The sequence below is a fragment of the Hyperoodon ampullatus genome, assembly GCF_949752795.1.
Source record: "Hyperoodon ampullatus genome assembly, chromosome: 1".
Lineage (NCBI taxonomy): Eukaryota > Metazoa > Chordata > Mammalia > Artiodactyla > Ziphiidae > Hyperoodon > Hyperoodon ampullatus.
This window is the reverse complement of record NC_136914.1, coordinates 180,713,330-180,734,945: the sequence shown is the minus strand read 5'-3', so window position 1 is coordinate 180,734,945 and position 21,616 is coordinate 180,713,330. Positions and strand designations below refer to the sequence as shown.

General features: G+C 38.4%; 1 protein-coding gene across 8 annotated transcripts in view; it reads right to left on the bottom strand.

The window, feature by feature from the left end:
- The window catches only part of SHLD2 (shieldin complex subunit 2), a gene marked incomplete at its 5' end in the record, with an annotated part of 46,554 nt that overhangs the window by 2,842 nt on the left and 22,096 nt on the right, over nt 1-21,616 (bottom strand). For 3 of the 8 annotated variants that reach the window (XM_079697561.1, XM_079697557.1, XM_079697562.1), the window contains 4 exons: nt 456-571; nt 3,926-4,154; nt 17,119-17,325; nt 21,291-21,425. In XM_079697561.1, coding sequence (XP_079553687.1) covers nt 456-571; nt 3,926-4,154; nt 17,119-17,325; nt 21,291-21,425 — 687 coding nt within the window. The remainder of the gene's footprint in view (nt 1-455; nt 572-3,925; nt 4,155-17,118; nt 17,326-21,290; nt 21,426-21,616) is intronic. The other 5 variants (XM_079697559.1, XM_079697560.1, XM_079697563.1 and 2 more) reach the window with 3 other exon arrangements.

Here is a 21,616-nt window from a genome sequence, read left to right as displayed (position 1 = left end):
ATCAATTGAACCAGATTAACTCAACTGCTTAGAGAGTCTAAGACTAACGAGAAAAGGATGGAGTTTGAGCGTCTGACAAATGGGTTATCTTCACTTTGTTGTTAGCCACTGACTAGACCTATCATCAGAGCTGAAGATCCTACATATCCTCACCACCGACACTGGACAATCTTTATATGTTTATATAGTGTCACACATTCATTTACTTAACTATTATAAAACTAAGGTCCTGGTGTTGGACACCAGGTAGGTCCTTGTTGATTATCTATTTTATATATAGTAGTGTGTATAGTCTTGTGTTTCACTTAAGCTAAATTATCCTTCTGCTTATATACTGACAAAAAAACCCTCTTAATTTACAGTATAGTGTTCCTTCTGTTCCAATATACTATCTACACTCCTGAAATGAATGGTTTCACCAAGAACAACCTCTTGATGGCGTGTTGATATCTTACCTATAATTCTGTTGAGCCAGTCAGGAGAAATGTTGAGAAGAATCTTCTCTATCAGCTTTGATCCTACATGGACGCAAACCTTATATATTCCATCAACTATGGTCATTAAAGCTGGCCTACAAAAGAGTAAACAGCACAGGACCCTCAAAAAGATTTTCAATTAAAGAAATGTTTAAATGCAATATAATTTCAAAAATCACTGGGTTTTTATGCAGGGTTAATTTTAATTCCTAAAACAACTCTAGGATGTCCTGAAACATCCCAGAAATAAAAGAAGGGTTTTTTTTTAAAAAAAAGTGTTTCAAGTGATAAATTAATAAATTTTATTTATTCCATATTCATTTTAAATTTTCAGATACTAATGTAAGAAGACATTACTTTACACTGCTGTGTAAATTATTTCTAGAAATAAAATAAAGATGATAATCATGTATTTCACAATCACGATTTCAAGTTATTTTTTTCCACTGGATTCTTTCTCATCAAAAACAAACTGTTTTGCATGTCAATAAACAAGGAACTAGGTAAATAGTTTTCAGTACCTCATGCAATGGAATATTATGTGACTGTTAAAATGAATGAGGAAGATTTATAAGTGCTTTTAGGAGAGGAATGCCATGATACACTCTAAGGAACAAACAATATGAACAAAACGATATGGATAATATTATTCTATCTATGTACTTTTAAAGACAGGGATATACCTCTTTTAAAAATAAATTATTAAAAAATAAATTGAAATCCAGATACTACTTGTGGCAATGACTGGGTCTGTGAACATCAATGGCGTCAAATAAGGAACATGGTTGTGTTCCGTAATGTAGTTGAGGGCCAACCTTTTACAAACACAGTGGTAGCAACCAAGTAACTTTTGGAAGAGGAAACAGAGGATTCACTGCCTTTAACAATGATGATTGGGCATTATCTTCAACTTTGCAAACTGGTCTTCCTGCTGGTACATATTGTGATTTTATTTCTGGAGATAAAATTGGTAATGATTGTACAGGAATTAAAATCTATGTTTCTGGCAATGGCAACGATAATTTTTCTATTAGTAACTCTGATGATCCATTTATTGTGATTCATGCTGTATCTAAATTATAAAGCTTGAATTAAATAAATATACCCGGGGGGGGGGGAATAAACTGAGAACAGAATTTAGAAAGACTCACTAATATAGGGGAATTTAGTGTAACAGCTAAAACATGACTACTGATTTTCCCTCTAAAAACTTACTTCCCCCTTTATCCACATGATGATTCTAGTTCCTTTCCTCTTTTACACTCTATACTCTTTCCCCAGGCTATCTTTCTTCCTCCATTCTTTATTTCAACAAATACATACTCGATATCTTGTACCATGCAGTGTGCTAAGCACTGGGTATACACTAGTGAATAAGACAGATCTGGTTCCTTCACTCAAGGAACTTAAGAGTTTAATAGGATAGAAGGACAATAAGCTTTTCAACAATGGTGGCAAGATGATTCAATGGGGATAGAATAGTCTTTTCAACCAACTGTACTGGGACAACTGAATACCTACATGTAAAAGAATGAAGTTGGACCCCTTGCTTATACCACATACAGAAATTAACTCAAAATAGATCATGGACCTATACATAAGAGCTAAAGCTATAAAATTCTTAGAAGAAAATATAGGAGTAAACCTCCATGATCTTGGGTTAGGAATGATACTTTTCTTAGATATGATGTTTCTTTATGTTGCTTGAAAAGCACAAGCAACAAAAAGAAAAACAGATAATAAAAAGTGTTGACAAGGACATGGAGAAACTGCAACCCTCATACATTGCCGGTGAGACTGTAAAATTGTGCAGCAGCTTTGGAAAACAGTTTGGCAGTTCCTCAAAAGGAACAAAAAGTTACCATACAACCTAGCAATTCTACTCCTGAGTATACATCCAAGAGAAATGAAAACATGTCCACCCAAAAATTTGTACATGAATGTTCGGAGCAGTATTATTTATAATAGCCAAAAAGTGGGGACAATCCAAATATCCATCAGGTGATGAATGGATAAATAAAATGTGGCATATCCATATTATGTGGCAATAAAAAAAAATGAAGTACTGATACATGCTACAATATGGATGAACCTTGAAACATGTTAAGAAGAAGTTGTCACAAAGGACTGCACACTGTAGGATTATTTATATGAAATGTCCAAAATAAGCATATCTATAGAGCCAGAAATTCGACTAGTGGGTGCTATGGGTTGGTGGGAGGGGAGAACAAGTGACTGCTATGGGTATGGGGCTTTGGGGGAGGGGGAGATGAAAATGACCTAAAATTGATTGTGGTGACAGTTGCACAAGTCTGTGAATATACTAAAGCCATGGAATCGTACATTTTAGATGGCTTAATTTGATGGGATATGAATTATATCCCAGTAACGATGTTTTTTAGAAGACAGTATGCAAGTAAACGACTCCAGGTACACACACATGGCACTCTAACAGGGAACAAAGGAGGTGACTAAGAAGGCCTCTCTGATGAACGGTCACTGAACTAAGACACGAAGGAGCCAGCCTCGTGGAGTCAGGCAGAGAAAAGAGCGTGTGAGAAAGCCCTAAGGAGGAAAACGTCAGAGTGTCTAAAGAACTGAAAGAAGACCGGTACAGCTGCAGCCCAGTGAGCAAGGCAAGGAGTACAGCAGATTAGACCGCAGAGGCGAGTGTGATGGGAAACTCTGGAAAGGTTTTAAAGGAAGGGAGTGGTCACTCTGTCAGCTGTGGAGAATGGACTCAGGGGAGGCGAAGGGAGGGGACCACGCATCTGAATCCAATTTTCTTTTCCAGACAAGCAACTTTCAAAGTAAGGGCAAAGTTCATTTACTTATTTATAACAAACATAAATAGATGTAAAGGGAAATAAGGCTTATGGACTAAGCTTCTGTAAATTTTCTTAAAGTATTCCATGATAACATGCTGAATATATTTGCACACGGTTCTTAGATATTGCAGTATTTAGAAATAGAAAAGAGAATAAAACACTGAGTGCTAGTCTGCTATCCTTAATTTCTAATATGAAGCTGGGGAAACTGAGATACAGAAAGGTTAAACACCTTACTAGCTTCCACAACTCAGAGGTTAGATCATATAATTACTTTTAACCTTTAAATTCCAAAAATATGTTAAGGTGGGGAAATGAGTTTCTTATGAGCCATTTAGAACTTGGTTAAAAATGTAAACCAAGTAAAAGTTTTCTTCAGTATAGCTGCTTAAAGACAATAAAATCTCCCAATTAACTGCTTTTGAAAAATTCCTGTTATGATTACTGGGCAATTTCTGCTTTCATAAATAGCTATTTATCACTCAGGAGGAACAATTTATTCTCTTGGATTAGCTCTAGTTAGTTCTCATTAGAAAGAGTTGATATATGTAATTTTTTGGTCACTTGCAGTCCTATAATATTAAACATTTTCCATCCTGCTGGCTTACTTAGTTGCCTTACCTATAGTATTTTTTCTTCATGGTAAATGGCAAGCAGCTAAAACATTGTTTGTAGATCTTGTTCTCATCTGTTTCTAGTTCCAATCCACATTTTGCACAACCAGTATATATAATATTGGGAAGAGAAGAAAAAATAATCTTCAGAGAACTGTGAGCATTTAGAGCTATCTTCAGAGATGCTGTAATGGGAAACACTAGCTCTAAAATCTGGGCTTTGATTAGAATCACTCCTGTAAAAGACAAACAGAAAGAAATATCACAAATTAGGAGACTAAAACCATAATTTAATTTACAAACATGGTTAATTATACAGTTGATTCACAGTTATTTATAGTAAAGGATACACCGAGGTCTTGTTCTTGGTCTTCTCTACTCTTTTCCTAGACAGTCTCACTCACATAAGGACTTCCGTAATTACTCTAGAGTGTAAGGGGTGATCTGCCTGCAACTTAGAGTAAACATTTATTTGGCTAATTTGGCTGAAAAGGTGGATGTTTTCTTCCTCCCTGGCCTCTGGAATCATGAAAAATCAGTTTAATCTTTTTTAGAAGAAATCCCTCTAAACACTTGAAACTAACTAACATGCCATCTCTTCTTTCTTTTTAATTAATCATCATCAAAAGTCAAATAGGAGGTCAGTAATTCTTCTATTCTCTACTTTGTCCAAAAATAATACACCACTAGCTTACCGTCTTTTTAAACTTTTTTTTCAATTTCCCACCCATCATCATCCACACTCTGGGTGTTGGTTACATAGCCACGTGAGCCCTGAGGGTCCTCATATACTAAATATTTTCTGTGTGACTCACCAGGCACCTCAAGCATGTTCATTCACTACTCACTGGCTCATGCACTCACCCATTCAACAAATACTGAGTATCTCTTATCTGCCAGACATTCTTTTTTTTCTAATTTATCTTTGCCTTACTGTATACTAGTGAGGTTGATGAGTTTATCTGAGCAACCTTCTCTTTTCCTCTCCATGTTCAGTTTAAAGGCTTTTTTAAGGCTTTGAATTTGTTCCTCTTCATCCTTTTAGCACACTCCGGGTCAAGAACTCATCATTCGGTGTCCTGTTCCCTTTCCTGGTAATCTCTGCAGGGGTCTCATTAATGATGACTTTCCTATTCCTAAGCCCTTCAGTTTGCTTCAGTCTTTTAGTGCCTGAAGATTGTTTCATCATCTCTTCCAATCATGTCATATATCTCTACACAAATTACAAGGGTGTGTAGCGGTCAGCATACCTAATAAACTATAGCAGACTCTTCAGCACGCCTTTCCATAGACATGATGAATCACTAAGAAATTATTTAATGAAATAACTCAGTAATTTTATTTTTATTAAAGCATAGCTCACCTATGTTTTTTGTTTTTTTAATATTTATTTATTTATGTGGCTGCGTTGGGTCTTAGCTGCGGCACGCAGGATCTTCGTTGTGGCATGCAGGGTCTTTCGTTGCGGTGCATGGGCTCTTCGTTGCAGCACGTGGGCTTCTCTCTAGTTGTGGCGTGTGGGATCCAGAGTGTGCAGGCTCAGTACTTGCGGCGCGTGGGCTTAGCTGCCCCACGGCATGTGGGATCTTAGTTCCCTGACCAGGGATCAAACCCTCGTCCCCTGAATTGGAAGGGGGATTCTTAATCACTGGACCACCAGGGAAGTCCCAATAATTTTAGAAGAATGTTAATATAATTGCTAACATTTTGTAAATTTACACAACTCTTGAAAAAAATTAAAAGTTCATGATGAATGTGGATACCGCTTTCAAGGGGTTCATGGCCTGCTGGGCACTGATATTCTGCCGATGGCAGGATACTTCCTTTCTTTCTCCCCTCCTCCCTTCCTTCCTTTCTTTCTTTTTTTTTTATTTTTGGCTGTACCACGCAGCTTGAGGGATCTTAGTTCCCGACCAGGAACTGAACCCAGGCCACTGTAGTGAAAGCGTGGTCCTAACCACTGGACTGCCAGAGAATTCCCAGAATCTTCATTTCTTTACAAGGAGTCAGACACAGCCTCAACCCCTCTGGCTTTTACTAAGGAAGCAGACCCTCTTGGGAAATTCCCCCTGTTAATCTCCCTTTCTTCTGCCTTTTATTTAACTATGAAATAGGTTAGAAAAACATTGCTTGTATTTCCACATGCTCTCCCCATGTCTGTCTTAAAAACACATAAACAATGATAAAAATTATGAATTCCACCCTCATAGCTAAACATCAAGAGACTGAAAATAGCTAAAAGGGCCTCTGTGAACACAGGATACTGTTGCTAAACACAAATTTGGGTGCCCGGTGCATAGTGAGGCTAAACAACCCGAAATGTTAGAGTTTGGAGCAGAGAAAGGTTTACTGCAGGGCCAAGCAATGAGAATGAGCAGCTCATGCTCAAAAAATCCAAACTCCCTGATGGTTTTCAGGGAGAAGTGTTTTTGTTTTTGTTTTTATTGAAATATAGTTGATTTACAGTGTGCCAATCTCTGCTCTACAGCAAAGTGACTCAGTTATACACATATAGACATTCTCTTTTTTATATTCTTTTCCATTATGGTTTATCACAGGATATTAAATATAGTTACCTATGCTATACATTAGGAACTTGTTTAGGGAGAAGTTTTGCTGAGCAAAATTTGGGATGAGGGCTGCAGGGTGTGACTTTCTTCTGATTGGTTAATGGTGAGGTAACAGGGTGGTATTCCAGGATTGTCAATCATCAGACTTCTGATTTCAACCAGTCTGAGGTCTCAGCATGTAATTAACCATGTATGGTTAGCATGTAGTTAACCGTCTTCCACCACGGTGGGGGCCTTAGTTCCTGCAGAAGAACTCAAAAATTCTGTTATGTATATTACTTGAGCAGGAACCAGGATCCTGCTTTAATAGTTGCACTATCATTTCTTGACTGCTCCTTCTTTGTTTCTGCATTCCCTTATTTCCCTGGTTAGTAACTGTAATCTACTCTTTGGTATTCAGGAAAGTCTAGGAGGCTGAAGCCTTTATCCTGCAAATAAAAAACTGGGGACACAGAAAGGTTTTTGTACCTGGGAAGGCCCCGCAGGGTCCTGCTCAGTTTCACAACCAGGGACAGACTATAACAGCACGAAGTTTTTGCATGGTTTCCCACTGGGGAGTACCTCTCCAGGGTATGCAAGAATAGTCCCAATTCCCAGCCTCATCCCCAAATTGGTGAGTTTATATACTTAGAACCATTAATCATCAAAACTGTAGCCACCTAATTTGTTGTTGTCTATAATGTTGTTTATTTTTATTTTTAAATCTACTTCTAGGTCTCCAATCTCAGCAAGTAGCTGTTTTATGTAAAAGGTAGATAACAGAGTAGACTTCTCTGTGACACCAAATTAAATGTAGCCCCTCTACTGCCTATGGCATTCTTCTTGCAGTGACCAGCTCCACAAGCCTGTGGGGCTTTGGGGGTGGGGGGGCGGGGACAGGAAGGACATATAAATATGAAACTGGGTTAGAAATTTACATGGCACTACAACACGACCCAAGATTTCACCAACTAGTATAAATCTAGAGTTTCTATAGCCACTTACTTCCATTTTTGAAAGTTGTATCAAAATCTTGTTTGATATAAAAATTTGTAAATTTTCTATCATCTGTGTTTATTTTCCAGAAGTTTTATTAATTTAACTTAACTGTTAGTATTGAAACAGAGCAGGACTCTGTGGGGCTCTCCCAGGTACAAATCCTTTCTGTGTCCTCATTTCTTGTTTGTAGGAAATAGGCTTCATTCAGCCTCCTTGATCTTCCCTGAGTTCCGAAGAGCAGATTCAAACAGTTGTTAATCAACGAAGGGAGGGGATGCAGAAACAAGGGAGGAGAAGTCAAGATACAATAGTAGTACAGCAGAGGGGCAGGGTCCTGGCTCCTTCTCATGGAATATACATAACAGCATCTTTGAGCTCTTCTGCAGGAACTAAGGCCCCCACCCAAGTGGAGGATGGTAACTTCAGGCTGAACACACAGATTCCCAGAGCACCACCCTGCATCTCTCACCCCAAATACTGCCCATAAAACTTCTCCCTGAAAACCACTAGGGAGTTGGGATTTTTTGAACATGAGCTGCCCATTCTCCTTGCTTGGCCCTGCAATAAACCTTTCTCTGCTCCAAACTCTGACGTTTTGGTTTGTTTGGCCTCATTGTGCATCCGGCAAACGAACTTGCGTTTGGTCACAGTATCAATAAATGTTTCCATGTAGAAGTGGGTATATGGAGTTCTTCTCTGAGAATAAATCTCTGTATTCAATTAAAAGGTGGGTTTTTTGAGAGGCGGTTGTTTTTGTTTTCTACTTGCATTCTCCTTAGCTTAGTTTTATAATGTAATAATGTTAACCTATAATCACATCTTGGAAAATATTCAAACACACATACCTGAATGAACACAACTTGTAGAATTTTAACCTGGCATTTGGCCAAGGTAGAGTAAGCGACTGGATTTATGCTCCTACCTTGTGATTAATAAAAAGTAAATATTCGGTCTTTGTCCTTAGTTCCTAGCACACAGCTCCAAAAACTCTTGGAAATCTCCCAGAGTGATAAGAGTATCTTTCTTTGCTAATGAGATGACTGGTGACTGGGGCCCATAGGTAGCTTCAGGATGGGGGCTGGTCACCAGAAGGACCAAGGCAGATTAGATGGTTAGAACTTTCAGCCCCACCCACTGACCTCTGCAGAGGGGAAAGGGGCTGGAGATTGAGCTAGTCACCAATGGGCAATGATTTAATCAATAACGCCTACACGATGAGTCCTTGATTAAAAACCTTAAACAGGGTTCAAGGAGCTTCTGGATTGATGAACACATTGAGATGCTGGGAGGTTGGTGCACCGGAGAGGGCATGGACGCTCCACGCCCCTTCCCCCATACCTTGCCCTATGTATCTCTTCCATTTGGCTGTTCCTGAGTTGTATCCTTTATAATAAACTGGTATGTAAATAAAGAGAGTTCCTGAGTTCTGTGAGCAGTTCTAGCAAATTACTGAGCCTGAAAGTAGGGAGGGCTGTGGGAACTCCCAACTTTGTAGTCAAGTCAGACAGAAGGGTACCCGGGGTACCTAATATTTGAGACTGGCATCTGAAGTGAGGAGAGTCCTGTGCGACTGAGCTTTTAAACCTGTGGAGTCTGATACTAACTCCAAGCAGTTAGCATCAAAACTGAACTGTAGGACACCAAGTTGGTGTTCAGAGTCAGAGAAATGGCTGTTGGTGTGAAAAAAACAAAAACAAAAAAACAGACAAAAAAACCCCCATACATTTGATGTCAGAAGTGCTGTGTATAAAAATAGTTCAGGGCTTCCCTGGTGGCGCAGTGGTTGAGAGTCCGCCTGCTGATGCAGGGGACACGGGTTCGTGCCCCAGTCCGGGAAGATCCCACATGCCACAGAGTGGCTGGGCCCATGAGCCATGGCGGCTGAGCCTGTGCGTCCGGAGCCTGTGCTCCGCAACGGGAGAGGCCACAGCAGTGAGAGGCCCGCATACCGCAAAAAAAAAAAAAAAATTGTTCAGACACTTGAAACAACTAAAAACCAAACAAAATGTATGACACAGCAATTCTCAAGACATGAGATATCAGACAACAAAGGACAGTGATCCCTAACAGATGAGAAGCAAAAGATGTAAGCCTGGTGACTGTCCCAGCTTACAAAGAGAGTTTCCTGGCTGTGGTGCAGGAAAGGGTATCCAGGCAGAGACTGGTGGTTTCCCTGAGTTGAGAGGAGACAGAGCTTTGAGTCTGGAAGGCTAGTATGGCTAGAGTTCTCAGGGTAGAGTACTAGATAGATGAGAGCTGCAAAGAGAGAGAACTCTGGAGAAATGCAGAGGGAGAACTCTGGAGAAATGCAGACGGTCCACCCCTTAGAGAATTCAACTGAGTATTGACCAATATATGTGACCAGAGGCCAAGGAAAGAACCAAGGAAAAGGATTACTGGGAACAATCACTGAAGCTTACACAGAGCTGGGAGTAGTGTATTTTCCCACCAGCTAGAGTGGAAAATCTTATAATCCATAGGGCACTGGATAGAGAACTTAGAAGCTGTACTTGGAGGAAAATTTATGGCACTAAACTCCTACATCGGAAAAAAAAAAAGTCTCATATCAACGACCCCAATTTCCACCTTAAGAAAGATAAAAAAGTGAAACCCAAGAAAGCAGAAGAAAGGAAAAATAAAGACCAGACAAGAAATCAATGGAATAGAAAATAGAAAAACAGAGAAAAATTAATGGATATAAAAGGTAGTTATTTGAGAATATTAATAAAATTGGTAAAACTCTAGCGAAAATGATCAGTAAAAAAAGAGAGAGAGGACACAAATTAGCAGTATCAGGTAATACTGTTACGAGTCCAAGCTTGCTCTGTTCACCACCAGACAGGCCAATGAATCGGAGACTAGGAGATGAGGCAAGGAATACAACTTTATTCAGAAAGCTGGCAGACCGAGAAGATGGCAGAATAGTGTCTCTGGAAAACCATCTTTTCTGGGTCTGGATGCCAGTTTCTTTTATACAATCAGAGAGGGAGAGGTGGTGAGGAAGTAAAGTAAAAGGGCCATCAGTCTTGCAAAACATCTCCTGGAACGACCAAGCCTTGGTGAGGGGATGTGTTAGTTTCTTCTTTCTTGCAGCCATTCATAGGTGGGCAGGGTTCCCTGAGGCAGGCCATTATGTATGATTATAATAACAAAAGCAACGAAAAACAAAGGTTAAAGTCAAACAGATCCAACATGGAGTCTGATTTACCTCTTCCCCGTTACCAATATTACTATAGATTCTACATATATCTAAAAGGATAATAAGAGAATATTATAACTTTATGCCAATAAATTGTTGTTGCTGTTGTTGTGCCAACAACCTAGATGAAATGAACAGATTTCTTGAAAGATACAAACTACCAAAGCTCACTCAAGAAGAAATAGATAACCAGAATAGTCCTATATCTATTAAATAAATTTAATTTGTAGTTAAACCTTCCAATAAAGAAAACTTCAGGCCCAGATGGCTTCTCTGAGTTCTACCAAACATGTATAGAAGAAATCAATCTAATTCTAAACAAACTCTTCCAGAAAACTGAAGAGGAAAAACTACATACCAGCTCATTCTATGAGCATTGCTCTAACACCAAAACCAGAAAAAAGATATGTAATGGGGAAGAGTTAAATGGGACCCCATGTTGGATCTGTTTCTTTGACTTTAACCTTTGCTTTCCGTTGCTTTTGTTATTATAATCATACATAATGGCCTGCCTCAGGGAACCCTGCCCACCTATGAATGGCTGCAAGAAAGAAGAAACTAACACAACCCCTCACTGAGGCTGGCCATTCCAGGAGATGTTTTGCAAGACTGATGGACCTTTTTACTTGACTTCCTCGCCACCTCTCCCTCTCTATTTTGCCTTTTTACTTCACTTCCCTCTCTGACTCTACAAAAGAAACTGGCATCCAGACCCCGATGAGATGGTCTTTTGGGGACCCTAGTCCACCATCTTCATGGTCTGCTGGCTTTCCAAATAAAGTCGTATTCCTTGCCTCAACACCTCATCTCCCGATTTACTGGCCTGTCACACGGTAAGCAAAGTAAGCTTGGACTTGGTAACAGTTACTACAAGAAAAGAAAACTGCAGACAACACAGACATAAAAATTCTTATTAACAGATCTTAGTGGGAATTCCCTGGCAGTCCGGTGGTTAGGTCTCCGTGCTTTCACTGCCAAGGGCCCAGGTTCTATCCCTGGTCAAGGAGCTAAGATCTCACAAGCTGTGCATGGCGTGGCCAAAAAAACAAAAACAAAAAACAGAAATGCAAAGTTGGTTTAATATGCAAAAATCAATCAATGTAATTAATTATATTAAAAGATTGGGAAAAAACTATGATCATCTCAATCGATGGTGAAAAAAGCATTTGAAAAATTCTAACATCCATTTCTGATTAAAAAAAAATATTTTTTCAGGACTTCCCTGGTGGCACAGTGGTTAAGAATCCTCCTGCCAATGCAGGGGACACAAGTTCAAGCCCTGGTCCGAGAAGATCCCACATGCCGTGTACACCACAACTACTGAGCCCACGTGCCACAACTACTGAAGCCCGCGTGCCTAGTGTCCATGCTCCGCAACAAGAGAAGCCACCGCAATGAGAAGTCTGTGCACTGCAACGAAGAGTAGCCCCTGCTCGCCACAACTAGAGAAAGCCTGCAAACAGCATCAAAGACCCAACACAGCCAAAAAAAAAAAAAAAAAAAAAGAATTAAAAAACAATTTTTTTTTCAGAAAACTAGGAATAAAAGGGAACTTCATCAACCTGATAAAGGCATCTATGAAAAACATACAGCCAATATCATACTTAATAATGAAAGAATAAATGCTTTCTCCCTAAGATCAGAAACAAGGTAAAAATGCTTGATCTTACAACTATTTTTCAATATTGTATTAGAGGAGTTATCAAGTGTAACGAGGAAAGAAAAATAAATAAAAGGCATCCAGACTGGAAAGAAAGAAGTAATACTGTCTTAACACAAATAAAATGACCATCTATGTAGAAAATCCAAATCCACCAAAGAGTTGCTATTGAGCTTAGTGGGTGTGGCAAAGTTACAAAATACAAGGTCAATATATGAAAATCAACTGTATTTCTACATATTACCAATAAACAATTAAAACTGAAATGCTTAAAAATACCATTTATAATAGCATAAAAATAGAAACTAGGGATATGTCTGACAAACAATGTGAAAGTCCTATACTCTGAAACCTATAAAACACAGCTAAGGAATTAAAGAAGATCTAAACAAATGGAGAGATACACCTTGTTCATGGATTGGCAAACTCAGTGTTAAGATGCTTCAGTTCTTCCCCAAATTGATCTATAGCTTCAACACAATCCCAATCAAAATCCCAGTAGGCTTTTTTTGTAGAAATTGACAAACTGATTCTAAAATCCACATGGAAATGCAAAGGTTATAGAACAGCCAAAACAACTTTGAAAAGAACAAAGTTGGAAGGCTAACAATATCTGACTTCAAGACTATCAGTATAAAACTTCAGTAATCAAAATAGTGTGCTATTGGTGGAAAGATAGACAAATAGATCAATAAAACAGAAGAAAATCCAGAAATAGAGCATACATGTGGACAACTGATTTTGACAAAGGTGCAAAGGCAATTCAATGGAATAATCTTTTCAACAACTAGTGCTTGAACAACTGGATAGTCATACAGCAAAAAACAAACAAAAAAATCCCAACTTCAAGCCATACCTCATGTCACACACAAAATTAACTCAAAATAGATCATAAACCCAAATTTAAAACCTAAAACTCTAAAACTTTTAGAATAACACGTAGGAGATAAATTTTTGTGATATTGGGTTGGCAAAGATTTCCTAGAAATGACACCAAAAGCACAATTCATACAAGAATAAATGGATAAACTGGACTTGATTAAAATTTAAAACTTGTGCTCTTCAAAAGACCTGGGTAGGGCTTCCCTGGTGGCGCAGTGGTTGAGAATCTGCCTGCCAATGCAGGGGACACAGGTTCGAGCCCTGGTCTGGGAAGATCCCACATGCCGCGGAGCAACTGGGCCCGTGAGCCACAACTACTGAGCCTGCGCGTTTGCAGCCTGTGCTCTGCAACAAGAGAGGTCGCGATAGTGAGAGGCCTGCACACCGCAGTGAAGAGTGGCCCCCGCTTCCCGCAACTAGAGAAAGCCCTCGCACAGAAACGAAGACCCAACACAACTAAAAATAAATAAATTTTTTAAAAAAAGACCTGGGTAAAATAATGAAAAGACAAGTAAAAGACTACAACAAAGGCAAGAAAAGACAAGCAACATTTTTGCAAAGCTTATAGTTGATAAAGAATTTTTACCCAGGGAGTTCCCTGGTAGCCTAGTGGTTAGGATTCTGGGCTTTCACTGCTGTGGCCCAGGTTCAGTCCCTGGTCTGGGAACTGAGATCCTGCAAACTGCACAGCACAGCCAAAAGAAAAAAAAAAAGAAAGAACGAAAAATAATTTTTACCCAGAACATAAAGAACTCTCAAAATTCAATAAAACAATCAAGTCAATTTTTTTAGGTAGGCAAAAGATTTCAATCGACACTTCATCAAAGAAGATATATAGTTGGCAATTAAGTACATAAAAGATGTTCAAAACCATCAGTCAATAAGGAAATGCAAATTAAAACCACAATGACCCATTACTACACACCTATTAGAATGAACAAAATTAAAAAGAATGTCCATACCAAGTGTTGAGGTAGGTGTGTAAAAAACAGAACTCTCATACACTGCTGGTGGAAATGTAAAGTGGTACAACTACTTTGGAAAACAGTTAGGCAGTTTATTTTTATTTTTTGGCAGTTTCATTAAAAGTTAAACATATGCCTACCATATAATCCAGCTATTGACTCAGTTCCTAGGTATTTACTCATGAAAAAAGAAAGACTATGTCCATATAATGCCTTATACTTGAATGTTTATAGAAGCTTTATTTATAATAGCCAAGAGCTGGAAACAACCCAGATGTCCATCCACAGCTGAACAGATAAACAAATCACGGTATATTCATATAATATGTACTACTGATACACACAACCACATAGATACATCTCAAAGAATTTGCTAAGTTAAAGACGCCAAACAAAACAATGTACATACTGCATGAGTCCATGTATATAAAACCATAGAGAATTCAAAGTAATCTCTACTGACAGAAAGCAGATTGATTGCCTGGAAGGATCTGGGGCAGGGATGAGGAGTCAGAAGAGATTACAGAGAGACAGCTGACGGTTTCATGACTGTGGTGACGGTTGCACGGGTTTCATGTCAAAACTCACCAATGTGAATGTGCATGCTTTAAAAAAGGGTAATTTCCTGTGTGAAAATTACATCCCCAAAACCCTGTTAAAAATTTTTTTTTTAATCTGACTCTCTGAATCACATTTGAAAAGCACTAACTCTGGACTTCCCTGGTGACACAGTGGTTCCTGCCTGCCAATGCAGGGGACACGGGTTCAAGCCCTGGTCCGGGAAGATTCCACATGCTGTGGAGCAACTAAGCACGTGTGCCACAACTACTGAGCCTGCACTCTAGAGCCTGTGAGCTACAACTACTGAGCCTGCGTGTCTAAAGCCCGCGCTTCACAAGAGAAGCCACCATAATGAGAAGACCACTCACCGCAACAAAGAGTAGACCCCGCTCTCCGCAACTAGAGAAAAGCCCATGCACAGCGACGAAGACCCAATGCAGCCAAAATAAATAATTAATTTAAAAAAAGAAAAAGAAAACCACTAACTCTGAAGTATCCTATTAACTGCATATGACACAACTCTTACATTTCTGTGGATGAACCAAAAGCGGGCATAGCATGCTAGTAAAAAAGCCCAAGAAATATAGTTGAGAATCTTAGCATGTGATCTCTTAGGAGCTTCAACTTATTTTATTTGGGACCAGATTCTTTTCACTAGAAAAACTGTTAAAGTAATCTTAGTCCACTTAAAACACATTTAGCATTTAACAAAATCTAAAACCATCTATAAGAATTCAGAAAATTATTTATGCAGACTGGAGAATAAACTTAACATTCAGTATCAAGATCCAAAGCTCCTGAGTTATTCTCAATAACTCAACCTATAAAAGCACCAAAAATAGTAATCTTACAGAAATTCTGAGGAAAATTTTTGACCAAATTTTTCTTCTTCATTAAAACTTAAATTATGTAACAATAAACCTGCAGATACATCTCATTTTTTTCAACCCTTACTTGCCCTCTAAATACATTTGCTATGGACTTCCCTGGTGGCGCCGTGGTTGGGAATCTGCCTGCCAATGCACGGGACACGGGTTCAAGCCCTGGTCTGGGAAGATCCCACATGCTGCGGAGCAACTGGGCCTGTGCGTCCTAACTACTGAGCCTGCACTTTACAGCCCACAAGCCACAACTGCTAAGCCCACGTGCCCAGAGACCATGTTCCACAACAAGAGAAGCCACAGCAGCCGCTGGAAAACTTTCTATTAGTTTCCAAAACTGATAATCACTGACATTTACTCATTACTGGCATTTAGCAACCTTAACTACAGCTTTAAATGCTGTTTAATTTGTTATACCTTCAACCAGGAGTTAGCATCTTTTTAGCATCATTTCTGTAGTTAGGAATGCAATTTAGTGAAAAGTATTTCCCACTAAAATTGTAGCAGTTTATCTAGCTATTTTCACTATTTTACTCTCTCTTCATTCCAAAGTGTATAGCATTCTGAACCTAAAACATACGCCTTTTACTACTGCACTCAAAATAAATTAATTATATTTAGTTCATGGAAATTGTGTGAGTGTGTGTATAAAATTCATCAGGCATTCTTCCATGTAGTATGCTTCTGAGAATGAAATTTATACACACACTCACACTCACACACACATATTTGAGTTCAGGAAGTATGTTATTACATTATACAAAGCAGTAAGTAAATTCCATAAATTCTGTATCAATGTTAACTTTTAACATTCATGTATAGATGATAGCTTAGTAACTTGATAAAATGTTTATCTCAACAGTGATTCTGGCTAGAGTCATTTTTCTATTTCTGGCTTATTAAATGATAAGCTGCTTTTAACTACATGCAAAAAATATTTTTAGGTAATCCCTAATAATTACAAATTAACCTCAAAGGATTGTAGGCAAAATGTTAGGAAGATGTCAGTATCTGTTTCAGCTACTTACAGAGATCTATATTTCACTTTTATATTCAATTACACATTTTCCCCACAAATGGCAGCTTCTTTGCTTATATTAAAACTAGCAGACTTCCCTGGTGACGCAGTGGTTAAGAATCCTCCTGCCAGTGCAGGGGACATGCGTTCAAGCCCTGGTCCAGGAAGATCCCACATGCTGCGGAGCAACTAAGCCCGTGCACCACAATTACTGAGCCTGTGCTCCAGAGCCTGTGAGCCACAGCTACTGAGCCCGTGTGCCACAATTACTGAAGCTCACGTGCCTAGAGCTCATGCTCCACAACAAGAGAAGCCACCGCAATGAGAAGCCCGAGCACCACAACAAAGAGCAGCCCCCGCTCGCCGCAACTAGAGAAAGCCTGAGTGCAGCAATGAAGACCCAACGCAGCCAAAAATAAATAAATAAATAAATAAAAGTATTAAAAAAAAAAAACTAGCAATGTCTTATATAAATAAAGGTCTTACCTGAACGCTTATCCTCTAGGTGTGTCGCTAAATCTGACATCTTCACAAAGGAGGGTGTGTTTTTTTGAAATTTTGCTTTAAATGTAATTGCCCTTATATCATCATCAAACAGGCACTCACAGGATGACCATGGTGTCGTATGCAATTCTAGGTTCTCTAGGATACAATTGCGCTGAACAAAAAGATATTTAAATTCCCAAATATAATCTTAAACAAAACAAAAACAAAAAGTTACCAAAAAGGAAATAATCTAGGCTCAAAATCAGATTAAATAGATTGACCTGATTAAATCAGTTAAATACAACTTTCATCACATTAAGGAATTTGGATATAAAGAGGCAAAATATGAATGTTGTATTAAGGCAATAAGATAAGAATGCTAGAAATAATTTTAACAAAAATTTTTCTAAAGATTACTTGGTCTCCTAAACAGTCATAATTTATCATAACCAACTGCTTTTCAAAGTAGCAAACTCTCATTTTGATAGCTACAGAAAAGATTTTTTAAAATAATGGCATAGAAATGGACGTCTGCCATAATCAATATTACTCATTGATTTTTCAACACCTTAGTTTCCTTTTATATTTATTCATTTATTTATTTATTTAGTTGCACTGGGTCTTAGTTGACACAGGTGGGCTTCCTTAGTTGTGGCTCTCAGGCTCCTTAATTGTGGCATATGGGCTCCTTAGTTGCAGCTTGAGAGCTCTTTAGTTGTGGCATGTGAACTGTTAGTTGCAGCATGCATGTGGGATCTAGTTTCCTGATCAGGGATTGAACCTGGGCCCACTGCATTGGGAGTGCAGAATCTTAACCACTGTGCCACAGGGAAGTCCCCTTAGTTTTCTTATTTAGCTAATTTTTCCACAACAAAAGAAAGCATTTAGACTCAGTTGCTCCTATTTTTTTTATTTATTTATTTATTTATTTATTTATTTATTTATTTTTTGCAGTATGCGGGCCTCTCACTGTTGTGGCCTCTCCCGCTGCAGAGCACAGGCTCCAGACGCGCAGGCTCAGCGGCCATGGCTCACGGGCCCAGCCGCTCCGCAGCATGTGGGATCCTCCCAGACCGGGGCACGAACCCGTGTCCCCTGCATCGGCAGGCGGACTCTCAACCACTGCGCCACCAGGGAAGCCCGCTCCTATTTTTAATTCCCTTAGTAATAATTCTGAACCACAGTAGCACAGACCTTCTTGCCAAATAATCAGACTATAAGTTAATAGATTCAACTTTAAAACTATATCAAAACAAAAAGAGGTCTCTTAGCACTAAGTTTTCTAATGACAGTTGTCTTTTTAGTTTCCCACATACTTCAGGCCATAAATCTAATTCACAACACCCTACCGGCTTCCTCAGTTTCTTTCATTGGACAGCTTTTTTTTGTGGACAATCTTAAAACAAGTCAATACATCTGTATAGACAGAGCATCATTAGAAAGAGCTAAAGCATGTATATTCCAAGCTGTTGCTTAAAACCAATCACTATTTTAAAATAGTTTTCTTGCCTTATTATAAAATACATGCTTAGAAATCACAGATAAGCAAAGAAATAAATGGCAGCTATAATCAACACCTCAAAATAAACACAGTTAATGTTTTAGTGGCCATCTAGTTGTTCTCAATTTGTTTGCTTTTTACTGATGTCAAATATATTTTTACATGTCATTAAGTATTATTCTACATTATTTAAAAATACTGCGAGGGCCTCCCTGGTGGCGCAGTGGTTGAGAGTCCGCCTGCCGATGCAGGGGATACGGGTTCGTGCCCCGGTCTGGGAGGATCCCATATGCCGCGGAGCGGCTGGGCCCGTGAGCCATGGCCGCTGGGCCTGCGTGTCGGGAGCCTGTGCTCCGCAACGGGAGAGGCCACAACAGTGAGAGGCCCGCATACCGCAAAGAAAAAAAAAAAAAAAATACTGCGTAATATGTCATTGCACAGATACACCAAAATCTTAAAAATTATTAGAGTAATCCTCTCTTTTGGGGCATGTTTCTTATTTTTCACTATTATAAATAGTACTGTGATAAAATACTTTTAGATACATCTTTATGCACAACCATGATAAATTCCTATTAATTATAATTGTTAGGCCAAAGGTATTCCAAATTCTAAGGCTTTCATAGGCATTGTCAATTGTCTTCAAGAAAGGTTTTACCCCTGAAACTAATACACTGTAAGTCAATTATACTTCAGTTAGAAAAACAGTAAAGAATAGGGCTTCCCTGGTGGCGCAGTGGTTGAGAGTCCGCCTGCCGATGCAGGGGACATGGGTTCGTGCCCTGGTCCGGGAAGATCCCACATGCCGCGGAGCGGCTGGGCCCGTGAGCCATGGCTGCTGAGCCTGCGCGTCTGGAGCCTGTGCTCCTCATCGGGAGAGGCCACAACAGTGAGAGGCCCACGTACCGCAAAAAAAAAAAAAAAAAAAGACTTCTATTAAATGATTTCAGGAGAATATTGCATTGGAAAGGCATTTAGTTCTGAATAGCTTATTTTATGCATACCCAAGTCCCAAGAAGTGTAATTTATGTCCCTAGCCCACCCTCATTAGGACCTAAACTGTGACCAATGCTTGCTACATATGAGGCATACCAAATTCCTACTAACAACGCATATTTCTAAAAAATGCAAATTGGGGATTAGTTTCTTATTCTTCTTCTCCAAAACATTGACTCTGTTATCTCCAGTATTCAGTAATGACTGCTTGACGATCATTTCTGATTATATCACCTAAATGTGAGTTTGTTTTCCTTGGGAACAAGTAAAACCAGGGCCCAGTACAGAAAGAATAATACAGAGAATGCCTTAAGAAAAAAAAAAGAAATACTAAATGAATAGACAGAATGCTAACAATTTGTGAAAGTAGAATCACTTACTTAAATGATTCTTCAAAATTGGTATTTTCCCATTTTAGAAAGAATGATCTTGAGGTATTAATGTAGATATTAAAACTTAAAAAACAATGATTATAAATAAATATGCTGAATGAATGAACAAAGAACAACTACACCTTAATTCCTGGATTCATAAATTTTCAAAATTAACTTAAATATCATAGAATTATCTAGAGGTAACTACAATTCCTCTTCTATTAACCAAATAACTCTTAGTTTTAAAAGAATATTCATATTAAGCATGGAGCAATCTGCTTTGCTACAGCTCCACTGTAATTGGAATGACACCTTCGACCTACATTCTGCTCAGCATGCAGTAGACGCATGTTCCTGGCCATGACATGGTGGTCAACAACGATGGTTTGTCTATCATCGACACATGTTTCAGATTTCTCAACCAAACAAATATTTGTCACTGTTTGATCTTAACATAAAAGTCAAAAGTCAAATCCTAGTTATGGGCTATTAATGATTAAGAGAGACAATGTGATAGATCTTTAGATAACTATTTTGAAATAGAAGTTTGAAAGAAACATTAACTCTTACAGGTAAAAAAGAATGGGTCACATACTTAATCTTTGAATTAATTTAGCAGAGTAAAATAACTCATAAGCCAGTAATTACACTGTTTCTGATTGCTGCAGCTAAAGGATCTCACAATATCAAAAGGAAGACGTTATACTGTTTTATTGAAACATCAATTCCATTTAACTCAATACATCATAAGTGATTAACTTATGCTTCAAAGAAAAATGTAATCATGTGTCATACTTTAAACATGAACATTCTATGGATGGCTAATAGTCCACACTTTTAAAACAACTGGAATAAAAACCTGGCGCACAGTAATTTATTAAACAGTAACACTGCGACTTGAAAGAGTTAATGCAACTCCCCTAACATCTGCCCTATAACCAGAGAGAAGTTTATTTATCAGAGTACTTTGGCTGAATAAAAATTGTAGAAGCATCTCCAGAATTAAATTTTTAAACAACATTATCCAAAGAAGGTAAGATCTTCACTACAAAGGTAAAGTAGTATACCTGAGAATAAACAGATTTTATTTTGCTACCATTAATTATAGAAGACTTTTTAGATCACTGAATTGCTTACAGGAGGTATAAAATTATAACAGAAGAAATCTGCAAAAGAATATTCAATCATGATCAATTATATTTCAAATGTAGTCTGATCTCCAGAGTCTCTTCATCTTAGGCTCATAAGCATTAATCATTTACCTAACTATAAATAGATTAAATGCTTTTTGGTGTATTTACCTTTTTTCCTTTGAAGTTGAGGGTACCAGGCTGCTCCAGGACCCCATAATACAAGCACATAATGTTGACCTTGGGCCTGTTCCACTGTTAACATAATTTTCCTTTGCTTATGTCCTCTATAACTGTATAATGCCTCTGGAAAAGGAAAAGAAATATTTTAGTTGGCATTACTCTGTTACATGGGATACTGTACTTCAGTGTCTAATGATATCTACTGATAACCAAATGGTACACTAAGACGGTCCTGTACCTTAATTTTTTAAATTGAAGTATAGTTGATTTACAATATCGTGTTAGTTTCAGGTGTACAGCACAATGATTCAGAA